Source organism: Lampetra planeri, unplaced genomic scaffold (genome assembly GCF_965212315.1).
Source record: "Lampetra planeri unplaced genomic scaffold, kcLamPlan1.2.h2 scaffold_137, whole genome shotgun sequence".
Taxonomy (NCBI): domain Eukaryota; kingdom Metazoa; phylum Chordata; class Hyperoartia; order Petromyzontiformes; family Petromyzontidae; genus Lampetra; species Lampetra planeri.
In genome coordinates this window covers 96,239-122,138 of record NW_027614088.1, presented here as the reverse complement: position 1 = coordinate 122,138, position 25,900 = coordinate 96,239, and the positions used below count along the sequence as shown (strand labels likewise).

The 25,900-nt window shown below is 50.3% G+C and overlaps 1 protein-coding gene across 5 annotated transcripts in view; it reads left to right on the top strand.

Moving 5' to 3' along the window:
• TECR (trans-2,3-enoyl-CoA reductase) overlaps positions 1-25,900 on the top strand; it is a 53,669-nt gene that overhangs the window by 4,828 nt on the left and 22,941 nt on the right. For all 5 annotated transcript variants that reach the window (XR_013589382.1, XR_013589383.1, XR_013589381.1 and 2 more), the window contains exons 2-4: positions 14,595-14,645; positions 19,047-19,098; positions 22,972-23,016. Coding sequence is in view for 2 of the 5 variants with exons in the window: in XM_078622187.1 (XP_078478313.1) it covers positions 14,595-14,645; positions 19,047-19,098; positions 22,972-23,016 (148 nt within the window). In the remaining 3 variants the exon portion in view is untranslated. The remainder of the gene's footprint in view (positions 1-14,594; positions 14,646-19,046; positions 19,099-22,971; positions 23,017-25,900) is intronic.

Here is a 25,900-nt window from a genome sequence, read left to right as displayed (position 1 = left end):
CACACAGTGACACACACACACAGTGACACACACACACAGTGACACACACACAGTGACACACACACACAGTGACACACACACACAATGACACACACACAGTGACACAACAACAACAACAACCGCCATTCGCCACTAAGTGGCGGTGACGTCACCACGACGCTTGTGCCAGGCCATGTGCACCCTGAGGCCACGTGAAGTGTCGAACGCCCGCTGGCAGGAGGTCACGGGGCAGACCCAGCAGGTGCCACGGGTCGACTGACCGAGATGACCGAGATGACTGGCTGATGCACCACCTGTGCCCCCTACTGTGCCAACTTGTGACAAACACACACAGTGACACACACACACTGTGACACACACTGTGATACACACACACAGTGACACAACAACCAACAACAACCGCCATTCGCCACTAAGTGGCGGTGACGTCACCACGACGCTTGTGCCAGGCCATGTGCACCTTGAGGCTACCACGTGAAGTGTCGAACGCCCGCTGGCAGGAGGTCACGGGGCAGACCCAGCAGGTGCCACGGGTCGACTGACCGAGATGACCGAGATGACTGGCTGATGCACCACCTGTGCCCCCTACTGTGCCAACTTGCTGTGCTTTAGCCACCCGGCGCTCCGCTCGTTGTTGTGAGCGTCGCTCCTCCGCCCTCCGTTGTTGTTGGAGGGCGACTGCCTCCAACTGCCCAGTAGCGTCCTTCACGAGCCTCCTCCACTGAGGCCGATCTTGACACCGCTGGTACCAGTCATCGGCAAGTCCACTCAGCTCCACGTCCTCCTGTACCACATCACTCCATCTCTTCTCTAGCCCGTGCCGCGCCCGTTTAGCCCCCTCGATCCGGCCGAACAAAAGCTGTTTAGGCATGCGGTGGCTGGGCATGCGGGCTACATGACCCAGCCAACGCAGCCTTGCCTGCCGGAGGAGCTCACTGATGGGACTTTGCCCAGATCTTTCAAGGACTTGTGAGCTCCTCACACAATCCAGCCTGCTGGTTAAACCCAGGATGGATCGTAGGCAGGCCAGCCTAAATGTTTCCAACCGGCGAAGATGCGCCACTGGGGGGGTCCACGTTTCGCAAGCGTAGAGAAGGGAGGGAATGACCGTGGCCGAAAAGACCTGAAGCTTCGTGCGGAGCGACAGACCAGGTAGCTTCCACACAGCGTTACGCAACCGATGAAAAGATATTGCCGCTCGACTGATTCGGAGTGAGACCTCTGCTGATAAACTGGAGCCGGTCATAAGCACACTGCCCAGGTATGGGAAACTCTCCACTCTCTCCACAACTGCCCCATCACCGATTTGGAGGTGTGGGGGTGGAGTGTCCGATGGTACAAAATACCCAGGCAGGTGCTTCGTTTTGGTGGGGCTGATGGTAAGGCCCCACCTCTTAGTGGCACGCTCCAGTCTCAGCAGGAGCGTCTCCAACTCCTCCTCTGAATGAGCAGCTATTACCAAATCATCGGCATACATAACGTGGTTGACCAATAGGGAGCCATCCCTTGATCGCACCCGGGCGTCGATCAGCCTCCCATTATATCTGTACCAGATGGAAATTCCCCCGGTACAGCTATTGAAGGCTTCACGAACTACGCAGTCGAAATAGATGTTAAATAATGTGGGAGCCAGAGGACATCCCTGTCGCACCCCAAGGTGTACAGGTGTAATATCGTTGAGGACTCTTGGACGCCGGGGTTGGAGGCACACGTATTTATTCCGCGTCAGTTGGCACAATCACGGACATACAACACTGGAGGGGGTATCGGCCCCCTCACCCGGCTAGCTGGGGATACACTGCTAGCTGTGCCTGACCTACCTCCTAGTCCTCCACTAACGGGCTAGGGGAGGCTGTCTGGCCCGACACTGGTAAGTCGGGCTCACGGTACCCGGAGTCCCAGAGCACTAGCTCTGGTTCTCGGGACCACGCCGCTGGCTCGGTCCTGCGTGGCCCTGACAAGGGCGGCGATCCAGGGGAGTCCAGGGCCCTATCTGGACGATCTTCGGTCTTCACTGGTTTAGCTTAACATCTCTCCCCGAGCCCTCCGGCTCATCCCCTTTTATACCAAACCCCCCCGCTGAGGGGTGGGGCCCCGGGGAACCCCAGCTCCGAGTCAGCCCCCCAGGCTGCCCGATGCGGACGTCGCTGGGAGCACCTGCCCGTGCACCGACATGGCCACGCCCACTGTGTTTTTTTCCCATCCGATCCCATTGTATACAGCCCCTCCGTGACACCCCTACACAGGGAAAGGCTCCGACTCCCGGCCACGTAGTTCTACCCGGGCCCGCTCACCATCATGAAGGTCCTTAATGATCGTGAGCAGAGGGTCAGGGACTCCGAAAGCACGAAGATCAACCCAGAGCACAAGTGTCTCCAACTCCTCCTCTGAATGAGCAGCTATTACTATAGCCGGCAGCGCCTCCCAACAACTTAATCTAAGTTGTCTTGTGGTTGTTGTTGTTGTTGTTGTTTGACTTGCATCCCACTGGGATTTTTGCACACGGCGTTGGTGTGTAACGGTGTTTTTTTCTGCAATATTTTGCCGTCTTGTCTTGGATTTTCTGTTTGCACTCAGTCACACGTAGTCACTTTAAGATGTTTTCGTGTTTTTGTTTTTTGTTTGTTGCGGTTGCACCCGATTCAAGAGTCGAATGGCTCACAGGGCTCTGTACCTAATACATGAACTTGAACTTGAACAACCACATCCTGTAGCACCTCCCAACAGACTGGTGGACAGAGCGCGGCTCTCCCTCAGGGCAGCAGTAGAGAGAGAGTGACTCTCCCTCAGGGCAGCAGTAGAGAGAGAGTGACTCTCCCTCAGGGCAGCAGTAGAGAGAGAGTGACTCTCCCTCAGGGCAGCAGTAGAGAGAGTGGCTCTCCCTCAGGGCAGCAGTAGAGAGAGTGGCTCTCCCTCAGGGCAGCAGTAGAGAGAGAGTGACTCTCCCTCAGGGCAGCAGTAGAGAGAGTGACTCTCCCTCAGGGCAGCAGTAGAGAGAGAGTGACTCTCCCTCAGGGCAGCAGTAGAGAGAGTGGCTCTCCCTCAGGGCAGCAGTAGAGAGAGTGACTCTCCCTCAGGGCAGCAGTAGAGAGAGTGGCTCTCCCTCAGGGCAGCAGTAGAGAGAGTGACTCTCCCTCAGGGCAGCAGTAGAGAGAGTGGCTCTCCCTCAGGGCAGCAGTAGAGAGAGTGACTCTCCCTCAGGGCAGCAGTGGAGAGAGCGTGACTCTCCCTCAGGGCAGCAGTAGAGAGAGAGTGACTCTCCCTCAGGGCAGCAGTGGAGAGAGTGACTCTCCCTCAGGGCAGCAGTAGAGAGAGTGACTCTCCCTCAGGGCAGCAGTAGAGAGAGTGACTCTCCCTCAGGGCAGCAGTAGAGAGAGTGACTCTCCCTCAGGGCAGCAGTGGAGAGAGTGACTCTCCCTCAGGGCAGCAGTGGAGAGAGTGACTCTCCCTCAGGGCAGCAGTAGAGAGAGAGTGACTCTCCCTCAGGGCAGCAGTAGAGAGAGTGACTCTCCCTCAGGGCAGCAGTAGAGAGAGTGACTCTCCCTCAGGGCAGCAGTAGAGAGAGAGTGACTCTCCCTCAGGGCAGCAGTAGAGAGAGAGTGACTCTCCCTCAGGGCAGCAGTAGAGAGAGAGCGTGACTCTCCCTCAGGGCAGCAGTAGAGAGAGAGTGACTCTCCCTCAGGGCAGCAGTAGAGAGAGTGGCTCTCCCTCAGGGCAGCAGTAGAGAGAGAGTGACTCTCCCTCAGGGCAGCAGTAGAGAGAGAGTGACTCTCCCTCAGGGCAGCAGCAGAGAGAGAGTGGCTCTCCCTCAGGGCAGCAGTAGAGAGAGTGACTCTCCCTCAGGGCAGCAGCAGAGAGAGAGTGGCTCTCCCTCAGGGCAGCAGTAGAGAGAGAGTGACTCTCCCTCAGGGCAGCAGAGAGAGCGCGGCTCTCCCTCAGGGCAGCAGTAGAGAGAGTGACTCTCCCTCAGGGCAGCAGTAGAGAGAGAGTGACTCTCCCTCAGGGCAGCAGTAGAGAGAGAGTGGCTCTCCCTCAGGGCAGCAGTAGAGAGAGTGACTCTCCCTCAGGGCAGCAGTAGAGAGAGTGACTCTCCCTCAGGGCAGCAGTAGAGAGAGAGTGGCTCTCCCTCAGGGCAGCAGTAGAGAGAGTGACTCTCCCTCAGGGCAGCAGTAGAGAGAGAGTGGCTCTCCCTCAGGGCAGCAGTAGAGAGAGAGTGGCTCTCCCTCAGGGCAGCAGTAGAGAGAGTGACTCTCCCTCAGGGCAGCAGTAGAGAGAGAGTGGCTCTCCCTCAGGGCAGCAGTAGAGAGATTGACTCTCCCTCAGGGCAGCAGTAGAGAGAGTGACTCTCCCTCAGGGCAGCAGTAGAGAGAGTGACTCTCCCTCAGGGCAGCAGTAGAGAGAGTGACTCTCCCTCAGGGCAGCAGCAGAGAGAGAGTGACTCTCCCTCAGGGCAGCAGTAGAGAGAGTGACTCTCCCTCAGGGCAGCAGTAGAGAGAGTGACTCTCCCTCAGGGCAGCAGTAGAGAGAGAGTGACTCTCCCTCAGGGCAGCAGTAGAGAGAGCGCGGCTCTCCCTCAGGGCAGCAGCAGAGAGAGTGACTCTCCCTCAGGGCAGCAGTAGAGAGAGAGTGACTCTCCCTCAGGGCAGCAGTAGAGAGAGTGGCTCTCCCTCAGGGCAGCAGTAGAGAGAGTGGCTCTCCCTCAGGGCAGCAGCAGAGAGAGTGGCTCTCCCTCAGGGCAGCAGCAGAGAGAGTGACTCTCCCTCAGGGCAGCAGTAGAGAGAGTGGCTCTCCCTCAGGGCAGCAGCAGAGAGAGTGACTCTCCCTCAGGGCAGCAGTAGAGAGAGTGGCTCTCCCTCAGGGCAGCAGAGAGAGAGTGACTCTCCCTCAGGGCAGCAGAGAGAGAGTGACTCTCCCTCAGGGCAGCAGCAGTAGAGAGAGTGGCTCTCCCTCAGGGCAGCAGTAGAGAGAGTGGCTCTCCCTCAGGGCAGCAGTAGAGAGAGTGGCTCTCCCTCAGGGCAGCAGTAGAGAGAGTGACTCTCCCTCAGGGCAGCAGTAGAGAGAGTGACTCTCCCTCAGGGCAGCAGTAGAGAGAGAGCGTGACTCTCCCTCAGGGCAGCAGTAGAGAGAGTGACTCTCCCTCAGGGCAGCAGTAGAGAGAGAGTGACTCTCCCTCAGGGCAGCAGTAGAGAGAGTGACTCTCCCTCAGGGCAGCAGTAGAGAGAGAGTGACTCTCCCTCAGGGCAGCAGTAGAGAGAGAGCGTGACTCTCCCTCAGGGCAGCAGTAGAGAGAGAGTGGCTCTCCCTCAGGGCAGCAGTAGAGAGAGAGTGGCTCTCCCTCAGGGCAGCAGTAGAGAGAGAGTGACTTTCCCTCAGGGCAGCAGTAGAGAGAGTGGCTCTCCCTCAGGGCAGCAGTAGAGAGAGTGACTCTCCCTCAGGGCAGCAGTAGAGAGTGCGTGACTCTCCCTCAGGGCAGCAGTAGAGAGAGTGACTCTCCCTCAGGGCAGCAGTGGACAGAGCACGGGGGTCCCTCAGGGCAGCAGTAGAGAGAGAGTGACTCTCCCTCAGGGCAGCAGTGGACAGAGCACGGGGGTCCCTCAGGGCAGCAGTGGACAGAGCACGGGGGTCCTCAGGGCAGGACTCTGGACGGGTGCGAGGGGCTAGTAACCCCACCACCCTCAATTTATTTCCACAAAACTACCAATTAAACATAAATCCGTAACAAATGAGCTTGTGTCGGAGGCCCCGGGGGGACAGGCGACTGTGACGTCTCCTGACACTGACACACACACAGTGACACACACACACACACTGACACACACATTGACACACACACTGACACACACACACTGACACACACACTGACACACACACACACTGACACACACACACAGTGACACACTCACACAAACTGACACACACACTCACACACTGACACAGACACACACACACAGTGACACACACACACATCATGACACACACACACACTGACACACACACACACTGACACACACACAGACACACACACACACACTGACACACACACACAGTGACACACACACACAAACTGACACACACACAGACACACACACACACTGACACACACACACACTGACACACACACAGACACACCACTCACACACTGACACACACACACTGACACAGACACACACACACACACATCATGACACACACACACTGACACACACACTGACACACACACACTCACACAGACACACACAGACACACATCATGACACACACACACATCATGACACACACACATCATGACACACACACACTGACACACACACACAAACTGACACACACACACACACACAGTGACACACTCACACAGACACACATCATGACACACACACACATCATGACACACACAGACACACACACACTGACACACACACACACACTGACACACACACAGTGACACACACACACAAACTGACACACACACACAGACACACACTCACACACTGACACACACACTGAAACACACACTGACACACACACACAGAAACACACAGACACACACACAGTGACACACACACACATACACACACACATCATGACACACACACAGACACACACACACAGAAACACACACACAGTGACACACACACACAGACACACACACACACTGACACACACACAGTGACACACACAGACACACACACACACACAGTGACACACACACACTGACACACACACACAAACTGACACACCACACAGTGACACACTCCACACACTGACACACACACTCACACACTGACACACACACACAGATACACACACACAGATACACACTCACACACTGATACACACAAACTGACATACACACACTGACACACACACAGACCACACACTCACACACTGACACACACACACTGACACACACTCACACTGACACACACATAGATACACACTCACACACTGACACACACACACACAGAAACACACAGACACACACACACTGACACACACACACAGACACACAGACGCACACAGACACACACTCACACACTGACAGGGTCTGTGTAGTCTCATATCTCGCACCCTCCTAATCTCTCTTTCTCACCTCTATCCCTACACTTACAAAGACAAAGATCCCCGTGTAGCCTCCAACGGACTGTAGGGGCAAGTGCTGTTAGTTGCGAGTAGCAGCAGCAGCGCCTAAACACTCACACTCACCCACTCACCCACCCACTCATCACCCACCCACCCACTCACTCGCCCACTCACTCACTGACCCACTCACCCACTCACTCACCCATTCACCCACCCACTCACCCACTCACCCACCCACCTACGCACTTACTTACTCATTCACTCATTCACCCACTCACTCACTCACCCATTCACTCACTCACCCACTCACCCACACACTCACTCACCTACTCACCCATTCACTCACCCATTCACTCACCCACACACACACACTCACCTACTCACCCATTCACTCACCCATTCACTCACCCACACACACACTCACCCACTCACACTCACTTACCCCACTCACGCACTCACTCACACTCACTCACACTCACTCACACTCAGTCACTCACTGTCACTCACCCCACTCACCCATCTCTTCTCCAGCCCGTGCCACGCCCGTTTAGCCCCTTTTATCCGGCCGAACAAAAGCTGTTTAGGCATGCGGTGACTGGGCATGCGGGTTACGTGACCCAGCCAACGCAGCCTTGCCTGCCGAAGGAGCTCACCGATGGGACTTTGTCCAGATCTTTCAAGGATTTGTGAGCTGCTCACACAATCCAGCTTGCTGGTTAATCCGAGGATGGATCGTAGGCAGGCCAGTCTGAATCAGAGGTCGCAACCGGGTACCCGATACCCGTACCCTACCTGATACCCGGCTACCCGTACCCGGCCGGGTACGGGTACCCCGTTTGCGACCCCTGGTGTGGCGGGGTACGGGTAGGCCGTGAGTCACTGGTGAGTCACCGTTTGTCACTCATTTCCCAACGTCTTGTCTCTTCTCACAATTCAAGTTCCTAGAATCAACCCACCCGCGCCTGCAACATGGCTTCATCCCAGAGGTCGCAATCAGGTACCCGATACCCGTACCCTACCCGTATCTGCCGGGTATGGGTAGGGTACAGGTACGGCCGGGTACGGGTACCCGCTTGCGACCCTGGTGCGGCCGGGTACGGGGTAAGGAATCAAAACCCGTTTGCGACCTCTGGCCTGAATGTTTCTAACCGGCGAAGATGTTCCATTAGGGGGGTCCACGTTTCGCAAGCGTAGAGAAGGGAGGGAATGACCGTGGGCCGAGAAGACCTGAAGCTTCGTGCGGAGCGACAGACCAGGCAGTTTCCGCACAGCGTTACGCAGCCGATGAAAAGATATTGCCGCTCGACTGATTCGGAGCGAGACCTCTGCTGTCAAACCGGAGCCAGTCATGAGCACACTGCCCAGGTATGGGAAACTCTCCACTCTCTCCACAACTGCCCCATCACCGATTGGGAGTTGTGGGGGTGGAGTGTCCGATGGTACAAAATACCCAGGCAGGTGCTTCGTTTTTGGTGGGGCTGATGGTAAGGCCCCACCTCTTGGTGGCAAGCTCCAGTCTCAGCAGCAGCGTCTCAACTCCTCCTCTGAGTGAGCAGCAATTACCAGATTAATCGGCATACATAAGATCGTTGACCAATAGGGAGCCATCCCTTGACCGCACCCAGGCATCGATCAGCCTCCCCATTGTGTCCGTACCAGATGGAAATTCCTCCGGTACAGCCATTGAAGGCTTCACAGACTACGTGGTCGAAATTGTTGTTAAATAATGTGGGAGCCAGAGGACATCCCTGTCGCACCCCAAGGTGAACAGGGAATGGCTCCCACTCCCGGCCACGTAGTTTTACCCGGGTGCCGCTCACCCTCATGAAGGTCCTTAATGATCGTGAGCAGTGGGTCAGGGACTCTGAAAGCACGAAGAACAACCCAGAGCCCAGGCCTACTGATGGTATCATATGCCTTGACCAGGTCAATAAGGCAGCGATGTCACAGTCCTAAACCTCACCCATTCCCCTCGACATCAGGAGGAATGGGGGACGATGCCAACCCCAGCCGCAAGCGATGATTAAATTCTCGCTTGCAACTTTCATCAGCTAATTGAGACCAGCCACTTTAGGATGGAATGGGGTCCTGGGTGTACACCCACCACCGGAGTGGAAGAATGGCAGGCGCATCTTACAGATGACTAGTCGATGGTCAGTGGGCAGATCAGCTCCACGGTAGGTCCTGGTGTCAAGGACATGGGCTCGCATCCGCTGGTCCGTCACTACGTAGTCCAGCAGATGTTCTTGCTTGGACCCGGCATGCATCCATGATGTTGTGTGGATGCGCCGATGCCGGAAGAGCGTGTTGGTAATTACAAGCCCATGGGCTGCACAGAAGTCTAGCAGCCTCCTACCATTGTGATTGAGCTGATCTGGCTCATGCCTTCCAATCACTCCAGACCAGGTGCCAGCATCATGACCTACTCGGGCATTGAAGTCACCCAACAGGATAACTCTATCCCGAGGGGCCACTTTAGCCAGCACCTGTGACAGGAGGTCATAGAAGGCATCTGACTCATCGGCTTTGCCTGCATCCCTCCACGGATGTTCGTCTTCGGTGGGGGCATAAGTAACCACGACCACCCACCTCCTCGCCTCCGGTTGACGGGAAGGCGAGCCCAAAGTAGCCTGGGGCTTACAGTTTCCCACACCTCACCGCCACGCTCCCACGCCCCCTTCATTCTTTTGTTCAGAAGAAGAGCCACACCCTGTTGTTTGGCAGTCTCCTTCCCTACAGAGATCCAGACGGTACCGGTCCAGCTCCCGACAGAGGAGTGGCAGCCTCTCCTCCCGCAGTGAGCGTTCGAACATTCCACGTGGCCACACGAAGTGGCTTTTTGTTGTTTCTGGAGGAGCCCCGAGGGTGAAGATTCAATCTCCTGGCTCCGCAAAATGGGGTTTGGCCAGGAGACGTCATAGACGCCTGTACCCCCGGGGCCTCCGGCACGAGCTTATTTGTTACAGATAGAGTTTAATTCGTAGTTTTGTGGTAATAAATTGACACAACAACAACAACAACCGCCATTCGCCACTAAGTAGCGGTGACGTCACCACGACGCTTGTGCCAGGCCAAGTGCACCTTGAGGCCACGTGAAGTGTTGAACGCCCGCTGGCAGGAGGTCACGGGGCAGACCCAGCAGGTGCCCACGGGTCGACTGACCGAGATGACCGAGATGACTGGCTGATGCACCACCTGTGCCCCCCTACCGTACCAACTCGCTGTGCTTTAGCCACCCGGCGCTCCGCTCGTTGTTGTGAGCGTCGCTCCTCCACCCTCCGTTGTTGTTGGAGGGCGACTGCCTCCAACTGCCCAGTAGCGTCCTTCACGAGCCTCCTCCACTGAGGCCGATCTTGACACCGCTGGTACCGGTCATCGGCAAGTCCACTCAGCTCCACGTCCTCCTGTACCACATCACTTCATCTCTTCTCTAGCCCGTGCCGCGCCCGTTTAGCCCCCTCGATCCGGCCAAACAAAAGCTGTTTAGGCATGCGGTGGCTGGGCATGCGGGCTACATGAACCACACACACTGACATACACACACTGACACACACACTGACACACACACACAATGGGGTAGTGTCATCTCTTTCCCTACTTCTCCCCCCCCCCTCTTCTTATCTCCCCCCTCTCCCCCCCCCTCTCCCCCCCCCTCTCCCCCCCCTCTCCCCCCTCTCTCCCCCCTCTCTCCCCCCTCCCCCCCTCTCCCCCCTCTCCCTCCCCTCTCCCCCCTCCTCCCCCCTCTCCCCCCCCTCTCCCCCCCCCTCTCCCCCCCCCTCTCCCCCCTCCCCCCCCTCTCCCCCCCTCTCCCCCCCTCTCCCCCCCTCTCCCTCCCCTCTCCCTCCCTTCTTCCCCCTCTCCCCCCCCCCTCTCCCCCCCCCCTCTCCCCTCTCTCCCTCTCCCCCCCCTCTCTCCCCCCCCTCTCCTTATCTCTCCCCCCTCTCCCCCCCTCTCCCCCCCCCCCTCTCCCCCCTCTCCCCCCCCTCCTCCCCCCCCCTCCTCCCCCCCCTCTCCCCCCCCTCTCCCCCCCCTCTCCCCCCCCTCTCCCCCCCCCCCTCTCCTTATCTCTCCCCCCCCCTCTCCCCCCCTCTCTCCCTCCTTTCTCCGACTCACCCTCCCTGTGCACATCCCCTCCGCTCATTCATCTTCCGACTTCTCAGCTCCCGCCGTTCACCGCCTCTCGTCTGCCTTGGCTCTCGCCATTAACCGCCGCGATAGTTCGCTGGTCAACTCGGTTATCAGGTTAACTAGGTGACTAACTAGTGAACTAACTAACTAGTGAACTAACTAGCTGGCTAACTAATTAGTGAACTAACTAGGTGACTAACTAGTGAACTAACTAACTAGTGAACTAACTAGCTGGCTAACTAATTAGTGAACTAACTAGTGAACTAACTAGTGAACCAACTATTGAACTAACTAACTAGTGAACTAACTAGCTGGCTAACTAATTAGTGAACTAACTAGTGAACTAACTAGTGAACTAACTAGCTGGCTAACTAATTAGTGAACTAACTAGTGAACTAACTAGTGAACTAACTAGCTGGCTAACTAACTAGTGAACTAACTAGCGAACTAACTAGTGAACTAACTAGTTGACTAACTAGTGAACTAACTAGTGAACTAACTAGTGAACTAACTAGTGAACTAACTAGTTGACTAACTAGTTCGTTAACTAACTAGTTGAATAACTAGTGAACTAACTAGTGAACTAACTAGTGAACTAACTAGTTGACTAACTAGTTGACTAACTAGTTGACTAACTAGTGAACTAACTAGTGAACTAACTAGTTGATTAACTAGCTAACTAACTAGTTGACTAACTAGTTGACTAACTAGTGAACTAACTAGTGAACTAACTAGTGAACTAACTAGTTGACTAACTAGTTGACTAACTAGTGAACTAACTAGTGAACTAACTAGTGAACTAACTAGTTGACTAACTAGTTGACTAACTAGCGAACTAACTAGTTGACTAACTAGTTGACTAACTAGTGAACTAACTAGTTGACTAACTAGTTGACTAACTAGTGAACTAACTAGTGAACTAACTAGTGAACTAACTAGTTGACTAACTAGTTGACTAACTAGTGAACTAACTAGTGAACTAACTAGTGAACTAACTAGTGAACTAACTAGTTGACTAACTAGTTGACTAACTAGTGAACTAACTAGTGAACTAACTAGTGAACTAACTAGTTGACTAACTAGTTGACTAACTAGCGAACTAACTAGTTGACTAACTAGCTAACTAACTAGTTGACTAACTAGTTGACTAACTAGCTAACTAACTAGTTGACTAACTAGCGAACTAACTAGTTGACTAACTAGCTAACTAACTAGTTGACTAACTAGCGAACTAACTAGTTCACTAACTAGCGAACTAACTAGTTCACTAACTAGTGAACTAACTAGCTAACTAACTAGTTGACTAACTAGCGAACTAACTAGTTCACTAACTAGCGAACTAACTAGTTCACTAACTAGTGAACTAACTAGTGAACTAACTAGTTGACTAACTAGCTAACTATCTAGTGAACTAACTAGTTGACTAACTAGTTGACTAACTAGCGAACTAACTAGTTGACTAACTAGCTAACTAACTAGTTGACTAACTAGTTGACTAACTAGCTAGCTAACTAGTTGACTAACTAGTTGACTAACTAGTGAACTAACTAGTGAACTAACTAGTTGATTAACTAGCTAACTAACTAGTTGACTAACTAGTTGACTAACTAGTGAACTAACTAGTGAACTAACTAGTGAACTAACTAGTTGACTAACTAGTTGACTAACTAGTGAACTAACTAGTGAACTAACTAGTGAACTAACTAGTTGACTAACTAGTTGACTAACTAGCGAACTAACTAGCTGACTAACTAGTTGACTAACTAGTGAACTAACTAGTTGACTAACTAGTTGACTAACTAGTGAACTAACTAGTGAACTAACTAGTGAACTAACTAGTTGACTAACTAGTTGACTAACTAGTGAACTAACTAGTGAACTAACTAGTGAACTAACTAGTTGACTAACTAGTTGACTAACTAGTGAACTAACTAGTGAACTAACTAGTGAACTAACTAGTTGACTAACTAGTTGACTAACTAGCGAACTAACTAGTTGACTAACTAGCTAACTAACTAGTTGACTAACTAGTTGACTAACTAGCTAACTAACTAGTTGACTAACTAGCGAACTAACTAGTTGACTAACTAGCTAACTAACTAGTTGACTAACTAGCGAACTAACTAGTTCACTAACTAGCGAACTAACTAGTTCACTAACTAGTGAACTAACTAGCTAACTAACTAGTTGACTAACTAGCGAACTAACTAGTTCACTAACTAGCGAACTAACTAGTTCACTAACTAGTGAACTAACTAGTGAACTAACTAGTTGACTAACTAGCTAACTATCTAGTGAACTAACTAGTTGACTAACTAGTTGACTAACTAGTTGACTAAATAGCGAACTAACTAGCTAACTAACTAGTTGACTAACTAGTTGACTAACTAGCTAACTAACTAGTTGACTAACTAGTTGACTAACTAGCTAACTAACTAGTTGACTAACTAGCTAACTAACTAGTTGACTAACTAGTTGACTAACTAGCTAACTAACTAGTTGACTAACTAGTTGACTAACTAGCTAACTAACTAGTTGACTAACTAGCTAACTAACTAGTTGACTAACTAGTTGACTAACTAGCTAACTAACTAGTTGACTAACTAACTAGTTGACTAACTAGTTGACTAACTAGTTGACTAACTAACTAGTTGACTAACTAGTTGACTAACTAGCGAACTAACTAGCTGACTAACTAACTAGTTGACTAACTAGTTGACTAACTAGTTGACTAACTAGTTGACTAACTAACTAGTTGACTAACTAGTTGACTAACTAGTTGACTAACTAACTAGCTAACTAACTAGTTGACTAACTAGCTGACTAACTAACTAGTTGCCTAACTAGTTGGTGATCGGAGCTCGCTCGCGATGCGTCTGCGTTCGTTCTCTTCGCTGTCGCGATTCATCGTCAGCGCGCGGAGGGGAGGGGCCGGTGGGGACGGGGGGGGGGGGACCCTCCACAAGCCCCCGCGGTTGCTCGGCAACGAGGTGGGGGGGGTGGGGGGTGGTACTAGTAATAGTAGTACTAGTACTACTAGTAGTACTAGTACTACTAGTAGTACTAGTAGTACTAGTACTACTAGTAGTACTAGTACTACTAGTGGTAGTAGTAGTAGTAGTAGTTCTACTACTAGTACTACTAGTAGTACTAGTACTACTAGTAGTACTAGTAGTACTAGTACTACTAGTAGTACTAGTAGTACTAGTACTACTAGTAGTACTGGTACTACTACTACTACTAGTAGTAGTAGTACTGGTACTACTACTACCACTAGTAGTAGTAGTAGTTCTACCACTACTACTACTAGTAGTAGTAGTACCGGTACTACTAGTGGTGTTAGGGGCGGGGTGTTTGTGACGCTGTGATTGGCTGCTGTGTCTGCAGGTGGATGTTTTGGATGCGAAGAGCGGGAGGAAGTTGGTGACTGTCGACAGGGTGACGTCACCAACATCATCATCAACAACATCATCAACATCAACAACATCATCATCAACATCATCAACATCATCAACATCATCAACATCAACAACATCATCAACAACATCATCAACAACATCATCAACAACATCATCAACATCAACAACATCATCAACAACATCATCAACATCATCATCAACATCATCAACAACATCACCATCATCACCAACATCAACATCATCAACATCAACATCATCATCAACAACATCAACAACAACATCAACAACATCAACAACATCATCATCAACATCATCAACACCAACATCATCAACAACATCAACATCATCAACATCATCATCATCAACATCATCATCATCAACATCATCAACAACATCAACATCATCAACATCATCATCATCAACATCATCAACAACATCAACATCATCATCAACATCATCAACAACATCATCATCAACATCATCATCATCAACATCATCAACACCAACATCATCAACAACATCAACATCATCAACATCATCATCAACAACATCATTAACAACATCAACAACATCATCAACAACATCAACAACATCATCAACACCAACATCATCAACAACATCAACATCATCAACAACATCAACAACATCATCAACACCAACATCATTAACAACATCAACATCATCATCATCAACATCATCATCAACATCAACACCAACATCATCAACACCAACATCATCAACACCAACATCATCAACAACATCAACATCATCATCATCAACATCATCATCAACACCAACATCATCAACAACATCAACATCATCATCAACAACATCATCATCAACATCAACAACATCAACAACAACATCATCATCAACATCATCATCAACAACATCAACATCATCATCATCATCAACATCATCAACATCATCAACAACATCATCAACATCATAAACATCATCAACATCATCAACATTATCAACATCAACAACAACATCAACATCATCCACAACATCAACATCATCATCACCACCATCACCACCATCACCACCACCATTACCACCATCACCACCACCATCACCACCACCATCACCACCACCATCACCACCATCATCACCACCATCATCACCATCACCACCATCATCACCATCACCACCACCACCATCACCACCACCATCACCACAACCATCATCACCATCATCACCATCATCACCATCACCACCACCATCATCACCACCACCACCATCACTACCATCACCACCACCACCATCACCACCACCACCATCACCACCATCACCACCATCACCACCACCATCACCACCATCACCACCACCATCACCACCACCATCACCATCACCACCATCACCACCATCACCACCATCATCACCACCACCACCATCACCACCATCACCACCATGACCATCATCACCACCACCATCACCATCACCACCACCACCATCACCATCACCACCACCACCACCATCACCATCACCACCACCATCACCATCACCACCACCATCACCACCATCACCACCATCACCACCACCACCATCACCACCACCACCATCACCACCACCATCACCACCACCATCATCACCATCATCACCACCACCACCATCATCACCACCATCATCACCACCACCACCACCATCACCATCACCACCATCACCACCACCACCATCACCACCACCACCATCACCACCATCACCACCACCACCATCACCACCACCACCACCATCATCATCACCACCACCACAACCACCACCACCATCACCACCACCACCATCACCACCACCACCATCACCACCACCATCACCACCACCACCACCATCACCACCATCAACACCACCACCACCACCATCACCACCATCACCACCACCATCATCACCACCACCACCATCACCACCATCACCACCATCACCACCACCACCACCATCATCATCATCATCACCACCACCACCACCACAACCACCACCACCACCACCACCACCACAACCACCACCACCATCACCACCACCACCATCACCACCACCATCACCACCACCATCACCACCATCAACACCATCAACACCACCATCACCACCATCACCACCACCACCACCATCATCATCACCACCACCACCACAACCACCATCACCACCATCACCACCACCATCACCACCACCACCACCACCACCATCACCACCATCACCACCACCACCATCATCATCATCACCACCACCATCACCACCATCAACACCACCATCATCACCACCACCACCATCACCACCACCATCATCATCACCACAACCACCACCACCATCACCACCACCACCATCACCACCATCACCACCACCATCATCATCACCACCACCATCACCACCATCAACACCACCATCATCACCACCACCACCATCACCACCACCATCATCATCACCACAACCACCACCACCACCATCACCACCATCACCACCACCACCACCATCATCACCACCACCATCACCACCATCAACACCACCATCATCACCACCACCACCATCACCACCACCATCATCATCACCACAACCACCACCACCATCACCACCATCAACACCACCACCATCACCACCATCACCACCATCACCACCACCATCATCACCACCATCACCATCACCACCATCACCACCATCACCACCACCATCATCACCACCATCACCACCATCACCACCATCACCACCACCATCATCACCATCATCACCATCACCACCATCATCACCATCACCACCATCACCACCATCACCACCACCATCACCATCACCACCATCACCACCATCACCATCACCACCATCACCACCATCACCATCACCACCATCATCACCATCACCACCATCATCACCATCACCACCATCACCACCATCACCATCACCACCATCACCACCATCACCATCACCACCATCACCACCACCATCACCACCATCACCACCATCACCATCACCACCATCACCACCATCACCACCATCACCACCACCACCATCACCACCACCACCACCATCACCACCATCACCACCACCATCATCACCACCACCACCATCACCACCATCACCACCATCACCACCTTCACCACCACCATCATCACCATCACCACCACCACCATCACCACCACAACCACCATCACCACCATCAACACCACCACCACCACCATTACCACCATCACCACCACCACCACCACCATCACCACCACCACCACCATCACCACCACCATCACCACCATCACCACCACCACCACCATCACCACCTCCACCACCACCATCACCACCATCACCACCATCACCACCATCACCACCACCATCACCACCTCCACCACCACCATTACCACCATCACCACCATCACCACCACCACCACCACCATCACCACCATCACCACCATCACCACCACCACCACCATCACCACCTCCACCACCACCATCACCACCATCACCACCATCACCACCATCACCATCACCACCATCATCACCATCACCACCATCACCACCACCACCATCACCACCATCACCACCTCCACCACCACCATCACCACCATCACCACCATCACCACCATCACCATCACCACCATCATCACCATCACCACCATCACCACCACCACCATCACCACCACCACCACCATCACCACCATCATCATCACCACCATCACCATCACCACCACCACCATCACCACCACCACCACCACCATTACCACCACCACCACCACCATCACCACCACCATCACCACCACCACCATTACCACCATCACCACCACCATCACCACCACCACCACCATCACCACCACCACCATCACCACCATCACCACCACCATCATCACCACCACCACCACCACCATCACCTCCACCACCACCATCACCACCATCACCACCATCACCACCATCACCACCATCACCACCTTCACCACCACCATCATCACCATCACCACCACCACCACCACCATCACCACCACAACCACCATCACCACCATCAACACCACCACCACCACCATTACCACCATCACCATCACCACCACCACCATCACCACCACCATCACCACCACCATCACCACCACCACCATTACCACCATCACCACCACCATCACCACCACCACCACCATCACCACCACCACCATCACCACCATCACCACCACCATCATCACCACCACCACCACCACCATCACCTCCACCACCACCATCACCACCATCACCACCATCACCACCATCACCACCATCACCACCTTCACCACCACCATCATCACCATCACCACCACCACCACCACCATCACCACCACAACCACCATCACCACCATCACCACCATCACCACCATCACCACCATCACCACCATCACCATCACCACCATCATCACCATCACCACCACCACCATCACCATCACCACCACCACCACCACCATCACCATCGCTGATTTCCCTTCTCTCTCTGCAGTTGGATCCGACCACTCCAGTCTCATCCCTCAAACATCTCATCCAACGGCAGAGTGAGCGTAGCCACACGTCTCTGTCCGTCACCTGATGAAGTCGGTTGCAATTCATCTTAATTTGGAGCTTTCGTGACTGCAGGAATTGCTCTTTAGCTCATCTTCTTGGTTCTTTCGGTTAAGCCATCACGTAGAAGGGACGAAAAATAAAACTTAATGAAATAAAATAATTCTCACGACGTTTCGGCTACAACGCAAGCAGCCGTCTTCAGGCGTATGTGGAAAGCCTCCCCGTAGAGGCGGTTAAATTTCGATTGAAAGCTTCTTTCGTGACTGCAGCAGGGATTCATCTTCTTGGTTCTTTCGGTAAAGTCATCAAGTAGAAGGGAATAATAAAATAAAACTTAATAAAATAAAATAATTCTCACGACGTTTCGTAGAAGGGAATAAAAATAAAACTTAATAAAATAAATAATTCTCACGACGTTTCGTCGTGAGAATGAATTTATTTTACGACGTTTCGTCGTGAGAATTATTTTATTTTATTATTTTTATTATATTATTACTTCCCTTCTACGTGATGCCTTTACCGAAAGAACCAAGAAGATGAATCCCTGCAGTCACGAAAGAAGCTTTCAATCGAAATAGACTCTTTGGTTCTTTCGGTAAAGTGACGTATGAAGATAAAGTTAAATGCTAGCGTACGACGTTTCGATTGCAACAGAAGCAATCGTTATCAGGCACAAATGAAATAGAAACACAAATATGGTATACTTAGAAATGTAATGTAACAGAGAGTCGGATAACATGACAGTCAACACCCTACCTATACACCACTACACTACACTATACACTACTACACTACACTATACACTACTACACTACACTACACACTACTACACTACACTATACACTACTACACTACACTATACACTACTACACTACACTACACACTACTACACTACACTATACACTACTACACTACACACTACACTACAATACACTACTACACTACCTATACACCACTACACTACACTATACACTACTACACTACACACTACACTATACACTACTACACTACACTATACACTACTACACTACACTATACACTACTACACTATACACTACTACACTACACTACTACACTATACACTACACTATACACTACTACACTACACACTACACTACACTATACACTACTACACTACACACTACACTATACACTACTACACTACACTATACACTACACTATACACTACTACACTACACTATACACTACTACACTACACTACACACTACACTACACTATACACTACTACACTACACTACACACTACACTACACTATACACTACTACACTACACTACTACACTATACACTACTACACTATACACTACTACACTATACACTACTACACTATACACTACACTATACACTACACTATACACTACTACACTACACTATACACTACTACACTATACACTACTACACTACACTATACACTACTACACTACACTATACACTACTACACTACACTATACACTACTACACTACACTATACACTACTACACTACACTATACACTACTACACTACACACTACACTACACTATACACTACTACACTACACTATACACTACTACACTACACACTACACTACACTATACACTACTACACTACACTATACACCACTACACTATACACCACTACACTACACTATACACTACTACACTACACTATACACTACTACACTATACACTACTACACTATACACTACTACACTACACTATACACTACACTATACACTACTACACTATACACTACTACACTACACTACTACACTATACACTACTACACTACACTATACACTACACTATACACTACTACACTATACACTACTACACTATACACTACTACACTACACTATACACTACACTATACACTACTACACTACACTATACACCACTACACTATACACTACTACACTACACACTACACTACACTATACACTACTACACTATACACTACTACACTACACTATACACTACTACACTACACAATACACTACACTATACACTACACTACTACACTATACACTACACTACACACTACTACACTACACTATACACTACACTACTACACTATACACTACACAATACACTACACTATACACTACACTACTACACTATACACTACACTATACACTACGACAACAGAGAGTCGGATAACATAACAGTCAACACCCTACCTATACACCACTACACTACACTATACACTACTACACTACACACTACAATACACTACTACACTACACTATACACTACTACACTACACTATACACTACTACACTACACTATACACTACTACACTACACTATACACTACTACACTACACTATACACTACACTATACACTACACTATACACTGCACTATACACTACTACACTACACTATACACTACACACTACAATACACTACTACACTACACTATACACTACTACACTACACTATACACTACTACACTACACTATACACTACACTATACACTAAACTATACACTACACTATACACTACTACACTACACTATACACTACACTATACACTACTACACTACACTATACACTACACTATACACTACTACACTACACTATACACTACTACACTACACTATACACTACTACACTACACTATACACTACTACACTACACTATACACTACACTATACACTACTACACTACACTATACACTACTACACTACACTATACACTACACTATACACTACACTATACACTACTACACTACACTATACACTACACTATACACTACTACACTACACTATACACTACTACACTACACTATACACTACTACACTACACTATACACTACTACACTACACTATACACTACACTATACACTACTACACTACACTATACACTACTACACTATACACTACTACACTATACACTACTACACTACACTATACACTACTACACTACACTATACACTACTACACTATACACTACTACACTACACTACTACACTATACACTACTACACTACACTACTACACTATACACTACTACACTATACACTACACTATACACTATTACACTATACACTACACTATACACTATATACTACACTACTACACTATACACACTACACTATACACTACACTATACACTACTACACTATACACTACACTATACACTATATACTACACTACTACACTATACACTACTACACTATACACTACTACACTATACACTACACTATACACTACACTATACACTACTACACTATACACTACACTATACACTATATACTACACTACTACACTATACACTACACTATACACTACTACACTATACACTACTACACTATACACTACTACACTATACACTACTACACTATACACTACACTATACACTACACTATACACTACTACACTATACACTACACTATACACTACTACACTATACACTACTACACTACACTATACACTACTACACTACACTACTACACTACACTATACACTACACTATACACTACTACACTACACTACTACACTACACACTACTACACTACACTACTACACTATACACTACACTATACACTACACTATACACTACTACACTATACACTACACTTTACACTACTACACTACACTACTACACTACACACTACTACACTACACTACTACACTATACACTACACTATACACTACACTATACACTACTACACTACACTACTACACTATACACTACACTACTACACTATACACAACTACACTATACACTACACTATACACTACACTATACACTACTACACTACACTACTACACTATACACTACACTATACACTACTACACTACACTATACACTACTACACTACACTATACACTACGTTCTCACCGCTTCTCTCCGTCCTCTCGGCAGTCCCGAAGCTCTACCCTTCCCGCCAGAGCTTGCGCCTCGAACCACGTGAGTGGTGACACACACACACCTCTGTGGGTGTCTGTGGGTCTCTGTGGGTCTCTGTGAGTCTCTGTGGGTGTCTGTGGGTCTCTGTGGGTCTCTGTGAGTCTCTGTGGGGTCTCTGTGGGTCTCTGTGAGTCTCTGTGGGTCTCTGTGAGTCTCTGGGGGTGTCTGGGGGTCTCTGTGGGTCTCTGTGGGTCTCTGTGAGTCTCTGTGGGTGTCTGGGGGTCTCTGTGGGTCTCTGTGGGTCTCTGTGGGGTGTCTGGGGGTCTATGTGGGTGTCTGGGGGTCTCTGTGAGTCTCTGGGGGTCTCTGTGAGTCTCTGTGGGGTGTCTGGGGGTCTCTGTGGGTCTCTGTGGGTCTCTGTGAGTCTCTGTGGGTCTCTGTGGGTCTCTGTGGGTCTCTGTGAGTCTCTGTGAGTCTCTGTGGGTCTCTGTGAGTCTCTGTGGGTCTCTGTGGGTCTCTGTGGGTCTCTGAGTCTCTGTGGGTCTCTGTGGGTCTCTGTGGGTCTCTATGGGTCTCTGTGAGTCTCTGTGGGTATCTGTGGGTCTCAGTGGGTCTCTGTGTGTCTCTGTGGGTCTCTGTGTGTCTCTGTGGGTGTCTGTGGGGTGTCTGTGGGTGTCTGTGTGTCTCTGTGTGTCTCTGTGGGTCTCAGTGGGTCTCTGTGGGTCTCTGTGAGTCTCTGTGGGTCTCTGTGTGTCTCTGTGTGTCTCTGTGGGTGTCTGTGGGTGTCTGGGTGTCTATGTGTGTCTCTGTGGGTCTCTGTGGGGTGTCTGTGTGTCTCTGTGTGTCTCTGTGTGTCTCTGTGGGGTGTCTGTGGGTCTCTGTGGGTCTCTGTGAGTCTCTGTGGGTCTCTGTGGGTCTCTGTGGGTCTCTATGGGTCTCTGTGAGTCTCTGTGGGTATCTGTGGGTCTCAGTGGGTCTCTGTGGGTCTCTATGGGTCTCTGTGTGTCTCTGTGGGTCTCTGTGGGTCTTTGTGGGTGTCTGTGGGGTGTCTGTGGGTCTCTGTGGGGTGTCTGTGGGTCTCTGTGTGTCTCTGTGGGTCTCTGTGGGTGTCTGTGGGTCTCTGTGGGTCACTGTGTGTCTCTGTGGGGTCTCTGTGTGTCTCTGTGGGTCTCTGTGGGTCTCTGTGGGGTGTCTGTGGGTCTCTGTGGGTCTCTGTGGGTCTCTGTGGGTATCTGTGGGTCTCAGTGGGTCTCTGTGAGTCTCTGTGGGTCTCTGTGGGTGTCTGTGGGGTGTCTGTGGGTCTCTGTGGGGTGTTTGTGGGTCTCTGTTTGTCTCTGTGTGTCTCTGTGGGTCTCTGTGGGTCTCTGTGTGTCTCTGTGTGTCTCTGTGGGTTTCTGTGGGTCTCTGTGGGATGTCTGTGGGTCTCTGTGGGTTCTCTGTGGGTCTCTGTGGGTCTCTGTGTGTCTCTGTGGGTCTCTGTGGGTCTCTGTGGGTCTCTGTGTGTCTCTGTGGGGTGTCTGTGTGTCTTTGTGGGTCTCTGTGTGTCTCTGTGGGTCTTTGTGGGTCTCTGTGGGTCTCTGTGGGTGTCTGTGTGTCTCTGTGGGTCTCTGTGGGTCTCTGTGGGTCTCTGTGGGGTGTCTGTGGGTCTCTGTGGGTCTCTGTGGGTGTCTGTGTGTCTCTGTGGGTCTCTGTGGGGTGTCTGTGTGTCTCTGTGTGTCTCTGTGTGTCTCTGTGGGGTGTCTGTGGGTCTTTGTGGGTCTCTGTGAGTCTCTGTGGGTCTCTGTGGGTCTCTGTGAGTCTCTGTGGGTCTCTGTGGGTCTCTGTGAGTCTCTGTGGGTCTCTGTGGGTCTCTGTGGGTCTCTGTGGGTCTCTGTGGGTCTCTGTGAGTCTCTGTGGGTCTCTGTGGGTCTCTGTGGGTCTCTGTGAGTCTCTGTGGGTCTCTGTGGGTCTCTGTGGGTCTCTATGGGTCTCTGTGAGTCTCTGTGGGTATCTGTGGGTCTCAGTGGGTCTCTGTGGGTCTCTATGGGTCTCTGTGTGTCTCTGTGGGTCTCTGTGCGTCTCTGTGGGTGTCTGTGGGTCTCTGTGGGTGTCTGTGGGGTGTCTGTGGGTCTCTGTGGGGTGTCTGTGGGTCTCTGTGTGTCTCTGTGGGTCTCTGTGGGTCTCTGTGGGTCTCTGTGTGTCTCTGTGTGTCTCTGTGGGTCTCTGTGTGTCTCTGTGGGTTTCTGTGTGTCTCTGTGGGTCTCTGTGGGTCTCTGTGGGTCACTGTGAGTCTCTGTGGGTCTCTGTGGATCTCTGTGTGTCTCTGTGTGTCTCTAGGGGTCTCTGTGGGTCACTGTGAGTCTCTGTGTGTCTCTAGGGGTCTCTGTGGGTCACTGTGAGTCTCTGTGGGTCTCTGTGGGTCTCTGTGTGTCTCTGTGTGTCTCTGTGTGTCTCTAGGGGTCTCTGTGGGTCTCTGTGGGTCTCTGTGTGTGTGTGTGTCTTGGTGTGTCTCTGTGGGTCTCTGTGGGTCTCTGTGGGGTGTCTGTGGGTCTCTGTGGGTCTCTGTGAGTCTCTGTGGGTCTCTGTGGGTATCTGTGGGTCTCTTATGAGTCTCTGTGAGTCTCTGTGAGTCTCTGTGAGTCTCTGTGGGGTATCTGTGGGTCTCTGTGGGTCTCTGTGGGGTGTCTGTGGGTCTCTGTGGGTCTCTATGGGTCTCTGTGAGTCTCTGGGGGTCTCTGTGGGTCTCTGTGAGTCTCTGTGAGTCGCTGGGGGTCTCTGTGGGTCTCTGTGAGTCTCTGTGGGGTGTCTGTGGGTCTCTGTGGGGTGTCTGTGGGTCTCTGTGGGTCTCTGTGAGTCTCTGTGAGTCTATGTGGGTCTCTGTGGGTCTCTGTGTGTCTCTGTGGGTCTCTATGAGTCTCTGTGTGTCTCTATGGGTCTCTATGAGTCTCTGTGGGTCTCTGTGAGT